The sequence below is a fragment of the Gadus macrocephalus genome, chromosome 12, assembly GCF_031168955.1.
Source record: "Gadus macrocephalus chromosome 12, ASM3116895v1".
NCBI classification, from domain to species: Eukaryota; Metazoa; Chordata; class Actinopteri; order Gadiformes; family Gadidae; genus Gadus; species Gadus macrocephalus.
In genome coordinates, this window is record NC_082393.1 from 24384901 (window position 1) to 24403073 (window position 18173).

The 18173-nt window shown below is 39.4% G+C and overlaps 1 protein-coding gene across 1 annotated transcript; it reads right to left on the reverse strand.

Moving 5' to 3' along the window:
- Nucleotides 1-1352: 1352 nt before the first annotated feature.
- On the reverse strand, nucleotides 1353-2779 carry LOC132469738 (granzyme B(G,H)-like). Its single transcript, XM_060067747.1, has 5 exons — nucleotides 2653-2779; nucleotides 2372-2531; nucleotides 2143-2275; nucleotides 1787-2011; nucleotides 1353-1628 (listed from the first exon to the last, which is right to left on the reverse strand). The coding sequence occupies exons 1-5, from the start codon at nucleotides 2708-2710 to the stop codon at nucleotides 1476-1478; spliced, it is 729 nt and encodes a 242-aa protein (XP_059923730.1). The 5' UTR covers nucleotides 2711-2779; the 3' UTR covers nucleotides 1353-1475.
- Nucleotides 2780-18173: the final 15394 nt, after the last annotated feature.

An 18173-nucleotide genomic window follows, 5' to 3' on the forward strand; every position in this document is an offset into this window, starting at 1 on the left:
CTCATCTTATAATGTCTGTACTTATACCGTAGTGTAGGCATCGTTAATTGGAATAAAGTAGTGTAGTTTGTAAATATCATCAGTTCATTATCTAGACAGTTTTAGTTCAGTGGATGGTGTACAGTCAGTTTATCTTTCAAATCATGTGTCAAATGAATATAAAGGAAAATGGTTGAAATTGAAAAGTAAAGAAATAGAATATAGAATGCAATAATATCAATATTACTTATTATATTATTCTAAACAATTGAACCAATTTTATAGATATAGAGCAGTCCTGGATGAGTACCCATCAAGCAGTCTAATTTCTATAATTTACCTTAAGAGAACATGTTTTATGTTATGCCTCAATTCATTTTAAAGTAACACGTTTCGAGTTATGCGTCACTTTATAGTGTTTGGTCTCCATGGCTCGTGCCCACTCACACGTTGGTCATGCATAGTTCATGCGTAATAAAGAAGGGGAATTCATCACTGTCCTTATTTGCACATTCTGTGCAAGGAGGATGTGGAAATAGAAACACTTTTAAAGACGTTTTTCTTGGTGGTGGTGAGTTAGGTCCCCCCCTTCTGTAAGCGTCTTTGGGTCATTGAAAAGCGCTATATAAATATAATGAATTATTATTATTAGTAGTCCAGTAAATTCATACAAAGCCCTACTTAATTGGTTTACTGTGTTTTTCGGCTAGTTCTGTTTTTTCTCTGAACTTGTTTCGAAAATCCAAGAATTATACATTTTTTGTGCAGCTTACATTTAGTTTATTTCCAAAATAAAATCCCTTACAAATGTTTCTTGGTCATGAGTTGCATCCCTTAGCTTTTTTTTGTTTTCCAGGTTACGTGTTTCATAGGCAACTATCCTGACCCAACATTATGGACATTAAAGTTATATTAGTGTCAATCCAATTTCGTTTTATTACATTTGATGTTGCACATGCAAACATGCCTTTTATATTAAACCAAGCCAGATTCAAACGTTCCTTGACACTGCGGTTGGGGCTCATAAGCAGCGTAACTATTCTACAGGAATTTAATAATTTCAATGATTTCTATGTCAGCTATTTGATTATTATGTAAAATCCAGAAAATAGCTATATATGTCATGAGGGAATGAATTGATTTCTTTGGTCTTCATCATGCAAACAAATTAAGGTCATCAAACGCATGTACGCGAGGTAGCCGTTTCTTCTTAAAGATAACCAACTTAATCGAATCAGTTGATCAAGAATGTCAAAATATCCAGATTTCTATTCAGGTATGACACATTCTTCACTAGGTAAGGATGCCTTAGAAAAAGTGCCTAGACACAAACATATACACGCACAAAAAACAAATAATGTATGCTTTCCTGATAAGTTTTAGATCCTTTTTATTTTCTCATTCAATATGGAATTTGGAATGTGGTTTGTGGAACAACCATTTATTCATCAACATGGTTCACATAGTATGAGCATATTAACAATGACATTCTGGATTCACTTTTGCATCAGGTGGCTTACAATCCAATCAAGATAGTCTGGGATTTTAGTGAAAACTTTATATTTGTAGGGGGGGCAAGACCGTTTGCCATGCAACACAACACCGTATGCCACCTCCCCTTCACAAACAAGTGGACCACCAGAGTCTCCCTGTAATCACACATAAAACAGTTTCAACAGTTTCGTAAATGAACAATCAAACACTGAATATAATTGTATTTCACTGATTGCTTTTGGGTCTACTTTTGACTCGCGTACAAGTAGGCCACTATCAATAAATAAACATGCATAATATTTTTGTCACTCACGTGTGAAGGTCCTATTTCTCCAAGGGAGAAGAATGCCTGGGGCTTAGGACAGCTTGTATCCTTCGCAAGTGTCAAATTAACTTCCATCAGCTCGCTGGCCAATTCCTGATATTCGTTAGTGAATCCCCAGCCAGAGACTATGCACCGTTGAGGCAGCAGGTGATCTCTTCGGCTTGCTAAATTTATCGGTCTGACATTTTCAGTGATGTTCACCTTCTCACTTAACTTGAGAAGAAGGGGGGGGGGGGTAGACTGGTTAATGTCAAAACAATGATGCATTGTCACCGTAATGTGCATACATAACGTAAAGGTCGATTCATGATCAACCAAACATAAGTGACATGCTATATGCTTACCTGCAGTAACATCAAGTCGTTGTCTCTTGTTATTTTCTTGAAATCCCCATGTGGAATTGCTCGTCTCACTGTAATACCCTTCGGAGTTTGATCATTGATGAACTTGTGAAGACCTACATAGACGTAATAGATACTGGGACACAAAGGTACAATTTCTACAATTGTTGCAACCATAGGTCAAATCAGCACGGTGCTGTTGTCCTGCAGATCAGTCAGTTAAGAACCTCACCGGGCCTCGCAGTGAGCAGCTGTCACCACAAACTCATCGCTGATCAGGAAGCCGTCGCAATATTTGGTTTCGTTTTTCCACATTTCCCTTTCCAAAAGCACCATGTAGGGTCTACTATGAGCGACTGCTGGGCGTCCCCCGATGATTTTCCCTGTTTGAACTGGAGAAGTAAAAGACATCCCAAAATGAAGGGGATGTACACACATCAGGCTGTATCCACCTTCTTTGTAAATTGATTCAATGAATGAATCAAACTACTAATACAGTAATGATCTTCTTACCTTGACCACGAAGGCTAAGGACCAGCATCAGGACCACCCAGGTATTGTTCAGCGCCATGGTGATGAGTGTGGTGTCAGCAAGAGTTCTGCTCCACTGACAAAAGCCTTTCTTTCACCGGAACTTATTAAAGTCAGAGAGGAAACAGGATGTCCTCGAATGTAGTATAATTTCTCAGCACAGCTCAATTGATCTTGAAACCCGATAGTACAAACCTGCCCACATACACACATGTTTATATCAGTCATATCTCTGCAGTAAAAACAGCCTTGATAAAACACTTCATACCAAGTTATAGTTCTCTTTTCAGGAGTCTCTTAGTCTGTCCTTGGGATTCTGAGGTAACATCAATCTGACATGATCAGGTTTAATAGACAGCAGGGTTTGTTAGTAACTGGGGTCCATGGAAGTTAATGTGAAAGTTTGCCAAGGCCGTCCAAAAAGGTATGCAGAATATATCAGACTTCATGAAGTAGAGAAGGATCATTCAGACAAGCATGTCAAATATGACTATTTCTATTTCAATTTATATATTTATATTTGATCATATTATTCTCATTCCATATCGTAGCAATGTCCCTGCTACATGGAACCTAGGTGGCAGCCACACTGAAACAGGTTTATTTGAAGTTTTGAACGTGATGAACATGGCAAGGGTGCTCCACTGCCATGCTGGAGATCTCTCCCTGAGTGTGTGTGCAACAGGTGTGCAACCTCACCCACCCCCAGAGTCCAATCAAACTCAGCCAGGTGAGACATCCTCTGCTACACAAGCTGCCGCACATATCAAGCAGGCAAGCATATGAATTGAAAAGGCTCATGACTGCAGGGCTGTCACGGAATTAAAGATAAATGGTACTAAAGGGGTATAAAAAAAACAAGTTGGAAATAAAACAAAACATTTAAAGTGAATGAAACCATGCACAGTTGGAATAAAATAAAATAAAAACGTGACCAAATGTTTTTGAATCTTCTCCCCTTGATCCGTAGGGTCGTGATTGGACTAACAGGTATGGTTCTGGGAGGTCCAGCCCTCACCTATAGCCCCTCGTGTTTATGAGCAGCCTGGGGGTTGGGACTACGAGAGGGATTAGCCAGCAACCATAGAAATACTGTCATGAAAGGAGCATAAATCCAAGGGCAAATAACATGTGAATTAAATAAGAAAAGGAAGGAAACAGCAATATTAAACCAAAGTGATGGTTTGAGATACAAAATGCTCTACAGAAGAAATAGTGCGCAAACAGCTCTGTTATGAAGGGGGTCATTGACCCTCTATTGAGTGTGACTGTGAATGTGTGTCTGCGTGTTACTCTGACTTCTGGTGGATTTAATAAACGCTATTCAAACCTCAAAGCGTGTTGACATGTAATGGAAAGTTTTGGTAAATTAGTTTCGACACTTGACTGATAAAAACGTATATATTTCTTCCACTTTTCTAGATAACTTACAAATGAAACCACAAAGGAAGAGTCATGTGGGTTTTCTCACTTCCTTTCGGGCGTTGTAGAGTTTCCCTGCAACGTGTCTGTGGTTGAAAGATGCATGCAACAAGCACGATTTGACCCCGAAATGATAACTCCTGATATATCGCTCTTGTCAGAACATTAGTCGAGATAACACACTCCTAATGAAGCACCAATGTGACTAGCTACCATGAGAACCTAAGAAGGGTTTCGAATGGGCACAGCCAATGAGGTGCGGAGAGGGTATCCGATGGTCTCAGTAGCTCCCTTCACTCCTGCTCCGTCTTTAATAACATAACTTAATGTTTAGGTTCTCAAGGGCCTATTTGTACAGCTGGGAGAGAGTCAAGGGAGTCAGAATGGAAATGGTAGAGTGGTTTTTGGGTGGGATCTGAGATTTCACTCAAGTGACCTTGTCCAAGTCACAAACTTGAATATTTATACAATAATTAAACGTAGTTTGGTGTAAAATAAACCGTGTGGGCTAGGTTGACACAATGTTAATGGGGTGAGGATGTTGTAGTTTCAATCTTAGCCAGCGGATCAAATGGCAGTCAATCAAATCATTTTCTTACAGTAAGTGCAGGTTGGGAAGTACGGACGTAAGGACGGGACTGACATATTCACCCGCATATTGCTATAGCTCTGGTGTGCGTGTGAAACACTTGGATTTCTGTCAAGTATGGCCCAATCCCATTTTTACCCCTTTCCCCTTCCCCTTACCCCTTCAAAACAAGGGGGAGGGGTAAGGGGAAGGGGTAAGGGGTAGAAATGGGATTGGGCCTCAGAGTCCATTGCAGGTACAAGTGAAGTCCTTCCAAAACAGCTCATCTCCATCACGGCCCGGTGGTTCACCGAATCACTCTCCTCGTGGTTTCGAAGGGATGGAGCACCAGCTCTGTGCTGCTGAAGTCACATGAAACGCCGACGCCATACATACCGTATGCCCACTGTTGACCACACAGCCAAGTGTTCTGTGCATCGCTAGGGTCTTCATAGGCACTGGTGGGACAGATTAGTTGGAGCTGCAACCAGGGACCGAAAAACCAATCCAATTGACTATGTAACTGGCGAGATGATGATGGATTGTAAGAAATTAACAAAGCAAACCGCAGTTGCCATTCTGCTGCCAGAAAGCAAGACTCCCTAGTTAAATTAAATCGTTGGACTGGGAAAGAGCAAGAATATAGGAACAATCATATGCCTGTGGCTTGAAGGACGTAAATTATGTCAGAGCTTTCCTTTTTTTCTGCTTCTACTGTTCTGCTCGAAAAATCTCAATCCAAAAACCATATGGAGTCCTTTGGCTCGGCCGTGGGATTCATATTCATATGTATCAGGTTTAGACCAATATAAAACAGGGATGGGGAGGTCCTCTCCCTTCTCATTTATTTTTCCACTGTAAAGTCTTTAAACTTTCAACAGATTCATTAGCATTTTATTTTTATTAAAAAGAATATGGACAGGATTACAAAGAGCTGAGTCTCAGTATTTTTATCAGCCAATTTTTTTATTCAAAAGGTTATCCTAATGTGAGGGGTCTACATTTGTTAGCATAGTAAACACACAAGGCTGACTGCAAATTGGTATGTTAGACAACAGAGATATAATAACAATATCGGGGAGGGCCGAGACTGTCTAGAAGTATAGAGTTGATTATCTGTTTTCATTTGAGGTGATAGAAAGCTGGATGAAACATGTTCATCATATTAACCCTGCAAATAATGACGGTTGGACAAGTGCCTATGGCGTACCCAATGCTCTCTTATTCATGCATGCAAACTAAAGCACACACACACACACACACACACACACACACACACACACACACACACACACACACACACACACACACACACACACACACACACACACACACACACACACACACACATACTCATGCACACATACACGTGTGCACATATACACCCACGCACACAGTTTCTGGAAATACAATACTTCATTGCAGGTCTGACTGAAAATCCTACAACCAGGCCATTATGAATTTATGGGATATAGACCTTGGTCAACCTCTCATCCGCCTGTCTGGCCAGACAGATCAAGAGGTCTGACCACAGAGAAAAGCTTTCAAAGCCGAACATGTAAGTCAACAGTGCAAAAATAGACTTTGGAAGGGGTATCGTATAGAGATGTGTGTTACAGCGTTCTAGGAGCAGGCAGCATCAAACGCAATGCATCAGCTTCTTTCAAGCAAGTCCAAATAGGGGTCAACCGTCATAAATAGGTAGAGGAAGATGATCCATACGTTTAGATGTCACCGCTCTCCCTGCACGAGAAGATAGGACGAGGAAAGATGTTGTAGTGGAGGCCAAGTGTTTTGTTTGGACTATTTGGGGTATATTGGGTTGTAGTTGTCATAGAAGGATCTCTCGTCTCTTCTGAGTTCTGAAAGGGACTTCATGAATAATATTAAGATGTGGGTTTCGTTCTGTCTAGGTGAGACGGGTGGGAGTCAGGATTGAATTATGGATCACCCAAAGGCACTGTGCCTCAATACCTTTAACACAGTTATTTTTTAATGAGACTCATTCAGCCCTGACACCTCGCTTCCATTTTACCTTTACACTGCATGCAAATTCTCAAGAAAATGTCTGCTGGTTTGCACATAACCTGGGGATGTGGTAAGAGTGTCTGTTATCAGTATTCACTGATAACAGACACTGCTCTGTTAAGACTTTTTTTCTATTTTCCTCTTGATTTTTCCTTTGATATTGCGTTTCATGTTGGGTAACATGCCGTATAGTCAGTGTCAGAGACACGTAGTGAGGGAGAACACATATTTTCTATTGCAAACACGAAAAACCTCCGGTTTGACGTGTTAGAGTATGTTGAATCAGAGCGCATCGAGCCAAGACCTGTGGGTGCTGTAGGGAGGAGGGGGCGCTCAGACACACTGAGGAATTCCGGCTATTTTGGCACTGGGTCGTGCAAGGAGATCGTGCATCTTAAGAGTTCTAACGTCACAAAAGCTTTTTGACTTGTTCATCTCAAGATTCTGTAGGAAATCAGCCTTGATACGAAGGGTGGAGGGGACATGAATGCATCGATGCATCAATCAAATCTATCTGTGTGTGTGTGAGTGTTTGTGCGTGCGCGTGTGTAGGCCTGTATGTGTTCTCAGACCATCTGCATTTGCACACAACCTCCTCATGTAACCCTCAGCATTTCATTAAAGTTAATGGAACCATAACACAACGATAATATTATTTTATTACAAGGCTATTTTGAATATTTGATTCTGATTGGTCCATCACGCCGTTCTGCGGCCTGCTGTTTCTGAACAGCAGACCTCTGCTATGAATAACAGAACGTTGCTATGGTCGCAGCTCCAACCGTATCATTTAATAGACTGCTTTTCCTTTTCGTAGAAGCCATACAATCATTTTTAAATCGTTGTAATATTTTTGTTGTTGTTATATTCTGTGTCAAATTATTATTGCGCACTAAACCCAGACCGGGGGAACAGGACCCAGACGGGAACACAGCATAACAATCAGTCCCCCTTTCACCAGAACACAAGCGCTGGGTCCAAGAGTCGCTCCCAGACTGATTACAAGTCAATCGCTTTCCTTGCTGCAAATGTTGATTTCTGGTGCCCCCCCCCCTCTATCCCACTTTGTTTTGTTCTCCCAGGGTCAGGCTTTGGTGATTCCAACAGCTCGACATAAACGGGCTTGGCTCATTCTGACAGGACACTCTAGCCACGCGCCCCTATCAGCTGACAGCTAACGCGGTCCTCTCAAACACACGTACACTGATAGGCGGTCGATTGAGACCTTCCATCTCAAACACTCACTCTCCAAAATGAAGTGTGCTGAGCTGAATTTCACCCACCACCCCTATCCCAGCCTCCACCTGCTTAGGTATTCTGTATCTGACATCTCTGGGTCATGCTTTAAATCGTACAGCAGGGAGCACAAGAAAAGAGTGACACCATGCCGCCAAACTAAATTGTATTACCATTTTACACAATAGCTGGTTAAATCGAGGACATGAGTGATTCCTGACACAACAGTCTGTAGCTGTCTGTAGCAGTAATTCTGGGAGATCCATTAAAAAAAGATGAGTGCACTGTTTTGTCAGGATTTAATGAGAAAGGAAGAAATTGATCCTTGATTGATTGGTTGTTTATGGGTGAAGCTATATCGCCTTTCCTCCATTTTCATCTGATAAAGAAAATACACAGCTGCTTATTTTATTCGCTGCTTGTCTTTACTGCCAGAAAAGTGAGCAAAAATTTTGAAAACAGTATCCAGAAAGGTCAAATTATTATTTCAGTTTAGTTTATGAACTAAAAAAAACAACGTTCAACTAACATATTTACAGTGTTTTGATCATTGCTATTCGCTTGGAAGCAATGTATCCCATTGTAGATTTTGATTGTTCTCACATGGAAAACAGGACTGCCAAGGTTATGTAATATTTTCGTTCATATATAATGGTCAGCCTAAAACCTAGCATACAAGCAACATTTCAACTATATTTATCTCCATATTTTGCCAATTTGTTCTAATTACTTTCCTCTTTTAACTCCTTGCCAGTCTCCAATCATCATTAGTCTCTTTTCAAGGTAGGCTAATTACAAACCAAGTGGTGGGCTTGTGTTTTCTCCAGAGCAGCTGCATTAAATATCAGTGGTCCAGTGATTATGCTGGTCCGGAAACAGACAAACAGCAACAGTGTTCCAGTCTCAACCGTTCCTTGGCAAGCTGAACCAGTTGGAACTTGGTTGATTGTTCAAAGTTGGAAGTGACGATGCATGCAAAAGCAATTAAATGATGTGTCTTCTGATGAATTCCTGCTAAATACGTTTCTCTCGTTTATTAACAGAATTTTTTGAGACCTTTACCTTTCAGTTCAGTGTCGTTATTTTTCCATGGAGCTTTCCCTAAGGATGGCTCCTGCATGGTTAGGGTACTCTGAAGATGGGAGGTGGACTCTCAGCACCTCATCAAGTTCTAAGGAATATTCCCTAGCTGTATGCTTTAGCTGGAGATTGTCAACTGGCACAGAGGATAAACCAACCACAAGGGGAGTCCATTGAAATGGACAGTTTGATTTTACAAGTGCTGCGATTATATATTTTAAGCTCTCTTGTCACGTAGAGGAGAATTCTCCACGATTTTGATCTATTGATCTACAAGCTACCAAGTTACAAGTGTCAACCGTTTCAGTTGAGTTAAGTTGCTTAACACCTATTGTTATCAAACACGCCTGATCGTGTGAGTATGCATAATGCATGTTACAATCCCATCAGTGAGCAGAGCGTATATGAAGAATTCTGAGGCCGCAATGCATTTGTATATCTGCAATCTTCGTCTTAATTAACCGGCATCTTGTGGTGTACTAATGTTATTTCCTGTCAACCCCGAAAAGTCATGAGATAATGCTGGGATCTTATCGGATGGTTCTGCAGGTTTCACAAGTTGTGGGAAATGTGAACCAACAAGTCGACCGATCTCAAAGTGCAATGCAGTAATGCAAATGTCTGAGGGCTACTTTGCACTAATAGGGTTATATTGTTACTTTATGACAAGGGTTAGTGTCAGAAATGGGGTTGAGGCTAGTAATAGGGATAGTGTTAGTAAAGGGGTTTGGGTTAGTATAAGGCTCAGTGTTGGTAAACGGTTAGTATAAGGGTTATTGTTAATAAAAGGGTTTAGGTAAGTATAAGGGTAAGTGTTAGTAAAAAGGTTAGGGTTATGGTTAGTGTTGATAAATGGGTTAGGGTAGTAAAAGGGGGGGGGGGGGGTAGTATAAGGGTTAGTACAAGGGTTAAGCAGTGGTTCCCAACCTTTTTTGGGCTGTGACCCCATTTTGACATAAAAAATTATTGTTTTTTCTAGATTTTTTTTTTTAACGTGTTTGTTATACTGTGAACAGATACAGAGTAGCCAGGATAAGTGCACAAATTGACAATTTTCCAAAAATGTCCGGTATATATGCAAGGAGGCACATTTTCTGCTGGTAACCTCTCGACAACCACTGTGTGAAATAGTAAGTTTTCATATTAAGAGCCCTTGTCGGCGCACAGTGTTGCAAACAGACGTGCTGGCAGAGGATGTGGCTTGATGTAATTCACTATGGTTACTACCTGCTGCCGTATGTCTGCGATGGGCGCAATTTAGTTATTTTTTTAGCTTCTTCCTCCCCGCACATCGTTTTCACCATATCGATGGCAGCTGGCAATATTAAAGTCTCAGCAATGCTATGTGGCTTAATATTACTAGAAATGAGATAGCTCACCTCAAGAGGAGCTTTCAGGGCCCGTTCACTAGCAGTCACAGCCTTTTTGAATTACACTTGCTGTTTGTTCGGTCGGCAAATTTATTTTCGAAAAAAGCTCTTGGTTTGCCGACATGCTCTTTGTGTGGTGTCTCAAAGTGTCTTTTGAGTTTGTTTGGCTTCATACTCTCGGCAGACAGGACCTTACTACATAGCAGACATTTCGGCTTCTCCTCGTAGTGTTCCATCACACTTGTAAATCCATTCTGAATCGTATGTTCGCTGTGTCTTTGGTGTCTGTGCCACAGTTCCTCTTGGAACTGTCGTTGGAGGGACAGTGCCAGGCGGGCGAATAAATCTTTCCACTTTGTTTTATACACTCTGATTGCAAGTTTGTGATTACATTTTACAGGTTTGAGCTTGAACTCAAGTAATGTAACCGTGCAGTCACGTGATCGACCCTATTTCAATTCCAGGCGACCCCACATGGGGTCGGGACCCCAAGGTTGAAAAACCCTGAAGGGTTAGTGTTGATAAAAGGGTTGGGGTTAGTAAGGGTTAGAGTTGGAAAACCGGGTTGGGGTTAGTATAAGGGTTAGTGTTGGGGTGGTTAGGGTCTGTTTATACCTTAAGACGCCCCAATCCTCCTTCTGAAATATGAAACCTGGAGTTTGAAAACCGGGAAATGAAATGACTCCTGTGCAGTTGGTATTTCGTCTTTATATGTGCCAAGATACCTCATGTGTTAAATATTAGTATTTTACCAAATTCAAGTTCAAACAGAGTCACAAGGTTATTGAAAAGCACATTTTGGATAGAGCATTAGCCTTCACAGACCTAATGTTTCTTGCACAAAGAATTGTTTTTATTCAGCCTTGCATTGCAAGTAACCAGTGACTTTCTCCAAACAACACCCTACTCTTTTTCCAACTACAGTTGAGTGAAGTGACTTATGACAATCCTGGCTCAACACTGCAGCCTACTGTCTAACACCAGCTCTGCGGTGTGCGCCGCCTCATTCAAGATGGAGGCATGCCGGAGCTATCAATATCATCCCACTGCAGACGCAAATCATCATTTTTTATCGGCCGTCATGAAATGACCATAAGGGGTAACACTGTCGATATTTATCAAATAAAACATAGGGGGTCACACTGTTGTTTTTCTTTGGTTGTCATGAAAAAAAACACAAGGGGTAACACTGTCGTTTTTATCAAATTAAACATGAGGGGTTACACTGTCGTTTTTATCAAATGAAACATGAGGGGTAACACTGTCGTTTTAATCAAATGAAACATAAGGGGTAAAACTGTCCTTTTTTATCGGTCGTCATGAAAAAAACATAAGGGGTAACACTGTCGATATTTATCCATTAAAACATAGGGGGTAATATTGTCGTTTTTATCAAATGAAACATGAGGGGTGACACAGTCGTTTTTCTTTGGTCGTCATGAAAAAAACATAAGGGGTAACACTGTTGTTTTTTATTGGTCGTCATGAAAAAAACCACAAGGGGTAACACTGTTGTTTTTTATTGGTCGTCATGAAAAAAAACACAAGGGGTAACACTGTCGTTTTTTATTGGTCGTCATGAAAAACACATAAGGGGTAACACTGTTGTATTTGTCAAATAAAATATAAGGGGTAACACTGTCGATATTTATCCATTAAAACATAGGGGGTAACACAGTCGTTTTTCTTTGGTCGTCATGAAAAAAAACATAAGGGGTAACACTGTTGTTTTTTATTGGTCGTCATGAAAAACACATAAGGGGTAACACTGTTGTTTTTTATTGGTCGTCATGAAAAAAAACATAAAGGGTAACACTGTTGTCTTTGTCAAATAAAATATAAGGGGTTACACTGTCGTTTTTTATTGGTCGTCATGAAAAAAAACATGAGGGGAATAATAGAAATACACACATACATTTTAATGTCATGTATATCCTCTATATTGATGATTGATTATTGTGTATTGTCATCGCCTCAGTGGTGGAGTGGAGTGCACTCTGCCTAACCCACTGGAGACCGCGGCTCAATTTCTGTGGAAAACACAATATCTTTAATTTTAAACGTAATGCTATCATGTCTATTGCACTGTCTATTGTCTATTGTCATATATAACCTCAGACATACTAAAATTACATATGTCAGTGGGAAGTGGAGAGAGCTGTGAGCTAACCCCCTGGAGACCGGGGTTCAAGTCCGGTTGATGTCCTCTGTTGGAAGACTCATATTTCTATTTCATGCGAATTATAAAGTCAAGTATAACCATTGTGATGTCTTAATTCGGTGTCTTGATGGTGCATGGATAAGTTCGGAGGTTAACACTCTAAACAGCTCAGGTTCGGATCCCCGCAAAAACGTCAACAGAGGTACCCCTGTTGTTTTATATTGGTCGTCATGAAAAAAAATGATATTTGAAAAAAAAAAAAAATTATCCTTGTCAAATAAAATATAAGGGGTAACACTGTTGTTTTTCATCAGTCATCATGGGAAAATAACATAAGGGTAACACAGTCGTTTTTACCAAATGAAACATGAGGGGTGACACTGTCGTTTTTCTTTGGTCGTCATGAAAAAAACATAAGGGGTAACACTGTTGTTTTTTATTGGTCGTCATGAAAAAAAACACAAGGGGTAACACTGTCGTTTTTTATTGGTCGTCATGAAAAACACATAAGGGGCAACACTGTTGTTGTTGTTTTTTCATGAAAAAAAACATAAGGGGTAACACTGTTGTTTTTTATTGGTCGTCATGAAAAAAAACACAAGGGGTAACACTGTTGTTGTTTTTTTAGTCGTCATGAAAAAAACATAAGGGGTAACACTGTCGTTTTTTTTTGGCCGTCATGAAAAAAAATATAAGGGGTAACACTGTTGTTTTTCATCAGTCATCATGGGAAAATAACATAAGGGTAACACTGTCGTTTTTATCAAATGAAACGTAAAGGGTAACACTGTCGTTTTTTATCTGTTGTCATGAAAAACCCATAAGGGGTAACACTGTCGAAATGTATCGAATAAAACATAGGGGGTATCACTGTCGTTTTTACCAAATGAAACATGAGGGGTGACACTGTCGTTTTTCTTTGGTCGTCATGAAAAAAACATAAGGGGTAACACTGTTGTTTTTTATTGGTCGTCATGAAAAAAAACACAAGGGGTAACACTGTCGTTTTTCATTGGTCGTCATGAAAAACACATAAGGGGTAACACTGTTGTTGTTGTTTTTTCATGAAAAAAAACATAAGGGGTAACACTGTTGTTTTTTATTGGTCGTCAAGAAAAAAAACACAAGCGGTAACACTGTCGGTTTTTTTTGGCCGTCATGAAAAATAATATAAGGGGTAACACTGTTGTTTTTCATCTGTCATCATGGGAAAATAACATAAGGGTAACACTGTCGTTTTTATCAAATGAAGCGTAAAGGGTAACACTGTCGTTTTTTATCTGTTGTCATGAAAAACCCATAAGGGGTAACACTGTCGAAATGTATCGAATAAAACATAGGGGGTAACACTGTCGTTTTTACCAAATGAAACATGAGGGGTGACACTGTCGTTTTTCTTTGGTCGTCATGAAAAAAACATAAGGGGTAACACTGTTGTTTTTTATTGGTCGTCATGAAAAAAACCACAAGGGGTAACACTGTTGTTTTTTATTGGTCGTCATGAAAAAAAACACAAGGGGTAACACTGTCGTTTTTTATTGGTCGTCATGAAAAACACATAAAGGGTAACACTGTTATCTTTGTCAAATAAAATATAAGGGGTAACAGTGTCGTTTTTTATTGGTTGTCATGAAAAAAAACAAAAGGGAAATAATAGAAATACACACTTACATTTTAATGTCATGTATATCCTCTTTATTGATGATTGATTATTGTGTATTTTCATCGCTTCAGTGGTGTGCACTCTGCCTAACCCAATGGAGACTGCGGCTCCATTTCTGAGGAAAACACAATATCTTTAATTTTAAACGTAATGCTATCATGTCTATTGCACTGCCATATATAACCTCAGACTTAGTTAAATAAAAAATCCTAGTGGGAAGTGGAGTGAGCTGTGAGCTTACCCCCTGGAGACCGGGGTTCATGTCCGGTTGACGTCCTCTGTTGGAAGTCTCTTATTTCTATTTCATGCAAATTATAAAGTCAAGTATAACCATTGTGATGACTTTATACGGTGTCTTGCTGGTGCATTGATACGTTCGGAGGTTAACACTCAAAACAGCTCAGTTTCGGATCCCTGCAAAAACCTCGACAGGGGTACCACTGTCGGTTTTTATTGGTCAACATGGAAGAACTCTGTCGTTTTTTATCGACCGTCATGAAATGAACATAAGGGGTAACACTGTCGATATTTATCAAATAAAACATAGGAGCTAACACTGTTGTTTTTCTTTGGTCGTCATGAAAAAAAACACAAGGGGTAACACTGTCGTTTTTATCAAAGAAACATGAGGGGTAACACTGTCGTTTTTATCAAATGAAACGTAAGGGGTAACACTGTCCTTTTTTATCGGTCGTCATGAAAAAAACATAAGGGGTAACACTGTCGATATTTATCCATTTAAACATAGGGGGTAACATTGTTGTTTTTATCAAATGAAACATGAAGGGTGACACTGTCGTTTTTCTTTGGTCGTCATGAAAAAAACCATAAGGGGTAACACTGTTGTTTTTTATTGGTCGTCATGAAAAAAAACATAAAGGGTAACACTGTTATCTTTGTCAAATAAAATATAAGGGGTAACACTGTCGTTTTTTATTGGTCGTCATGAAAAAAAACATGAGGGGAATAATAGAAATACACACATACATTTTAATGTCATGTATATCCTCTTTATTGATGATTGATTATTGTGTATTGTCATCGCCTCAGTGGTGGAGTGGAGTGCACTCTGCCTAACCCACTGGAGACCGCGGCTCAATTTCTGTGGAAAACACAATGTCTTTAATTTTAAACGTAATGCTATCATGTCTAGTGCACTGTCTATTGTCTATTGTCATATATAACCTCAGACATAATAAAATTACAAATGTCGGTGGGAAGTGGAGGGAGCTGTGAGCTAACCCCCTGGAGACCGGGGTTCAAGTCCGGTTGATGTCCTCGGTTGGAAGACTCTTATTTCTATTTCATGCGAATTATAAAGTCAAGTATAACCATTGTGATGTCTTAATTCGGTGTCTTGATGGTGCATGGATAAGTTCGGAGGTTAACACTCTAAACAGCTCAGGTTCGGATCCCCGCAAAAACGTCAACAGAGGTACCCCTGTTGTTTTATATTGGTCGTCATGAAAAAAAATGATATTTGAAAAAAAAAAAAAAATTATCCTTGTCAAATAAAATATAAGGGGTAACACTGTTGTTTTTCATTAGTCATCATGGGAAAATAACATAAGGGTAACACAGTCGTTTTTACCAAATGAAACATGAGGGGTGACACTGTCGTTTTTCTTTGGTCGTCATGAAAAAAACATAAGGGGTAACACTGTTGTTTTTTATTGGTCGTCATGAAAAAAAACACAAGGGGTAACACTGTCGTTTTTTATTGGTCGTCATGAAAAACACATAAGGGGCAACACTGTTGTTGTTGTTTTTTCATGAAAAAAAACATAAGGGGTAACACTGTTGTTTTTTATTGGTCGTCATGAAAAAAAACACAAGGGGTAACACTGTTGTTGTTTTTTTAGTCGTCATGAAAAAAACATAAGGGGTAACACTGTCGTTTTTTTTTGGCCGTCATGAAAAAAAATATAAGGGGTAACACTGTTGTTTTTCATCAGTCATCATGGGAAAATAACATAAGGGTAACACTGTCGTTTTTATCAAATGAAACGTAAAGGGTAACACTGTCGTTTTTTATCTGTTGTCATGAAAAACCCATAAGGGGTAACACTGTCGAAATGTATCGAATAAAACATAGGGGGTATCACTGTCGTTTTTACCAAATGAAACATGAGGGGTGACACTGTCGTTTTTCTTTGGTCGTCATGAAAAAAACATAAGGGGTAACACTGTTGTTTTTTATTGGTCGTCATGAAAAAAAACACAAGGGGTAACACTGTCGTTTTTCATTGGTCGTCATGAAAAACACATAAGGGGTAACACTGTTGTTGTTGTTTTTTCATGAAAAAAAACATAAGGGGTAACACTGTTGTTTTTTATTGGTCGTCAAGAAAAAAAACACAAGCGGTAACACTGTCGGTTTTTTTTGGCCGTCATGAAAAATAATATAAGGGGTAACACTGTTGTTTTTCATCTGTCATCATGGGAAAATAACATAAGGGTAACACTGTCGTTTTTATCAAATGAAGCGTAAAGGGTAACACTGTCGTTTTTTATCTGTTGTCATGAAAAACCCATAAGGGGTAACACTGTCGAAATGTATCGAATAAAACATAGGGGGTAACACTGTCGTTTTTACCAAATGAAACATGAGGGGTGACACTGTCGTTTTTCTTTGGTCGTCATGAAAAAAACATAAGGGGTAACACTGTTGTTTTTTATTGGTCGTCATGAAAAAAACCACAAGGGGTAACACTGTTGTTTTTTATTGGTCGTCATGAAAAACACATAAAGGGTAACACTGTTATCTTTGTCAAATAAAATATAAGGGGTAACAGTGTCGTTTTTTATTGGTTGTCATGAAAAAAAACAAAAGGGAAATAATAGAAATACACACTTACATTTTAATGTCATGTATATCCTCTTTATTGATGATTGATTATTGTGTATTTTCATCGCTTCAGTGGTGTGCACTCTGCCTAACCCAATGGAGACTGCGGCTCCATTTCTGAGGAAAACACAATATCTTTAATTTTAAACGTAATGCTATCATGTCTATTGCACTGCCATATATAACCTCAGACTTAGTTAAATAAAAAATCCTAGTGGGAAGTGGAGTGAGCTGTGAGCTTACCCCCTGGAGACCGGGGTTCATGTCCGGTTGACGTCCTCTGTTGGAAGTCTCTTATTTCTATTTCATGCAAATTATAAAGTCAAGTATAACCATTGTGATGACTTTATACGGTGTCTTGCTGGTGCATTGATACGTTCGGAGGTTAACACTCAAAACAGCTCAGTTTCGGATCCCTGCAAAAACCTCGACAGGGGTACCACTGTCGGTTTTTATTGGTCAACATGGAAGAACTCTGTCGTTTTTTATCGACCGTCATGAAATGAACATAAGGGGTAACACTGTCGATATTTATCAAATAAAACATAGGAGCTAACACTGTTGTTTTTCTTTGGTCGTCATGAAAAAAAACACAAGGGGTAACACTGTCGTTTTTATCAAAGAAACATGAGGGGTAACACTGTCGTTTTTATCAAATGAAACGTAAGGGGTAACACTGTCCTTTTTTATCGGTCGTCATGAAAAAAACATAAGGGGTAACACTGTCGATATTTATCCATTTAAACATAGGGGGTAACATTGTTGTTTTTATCAAATGAAACATGAAGGGTGACACTGTCGTTTTTCTTTGGTCGTCATGAAAAAAACCATAAGGGGTAACACTGTTGTTTTTTATTGGTCGTCATGAAAAAAAACATAAAGGGTAACACTGTTATCTTTGTCAAATAAAATATAAGGGGTAACACTGTCGTTTTTTATTGGTCGTCATGAAAAAAAACATGAGGGGAATAATAGAAATACACACATACATTTTAATGTCATGTATATCCTCTTTATTGATGATTGATTATTGTGTATTGTCATCGCCTCAGTGGTGGAGTGGAGTGCACTCTGCCTAACCCACTGGAGACCGCGGCTCAATTTCTGTGGAAAACACAATGTCTTTA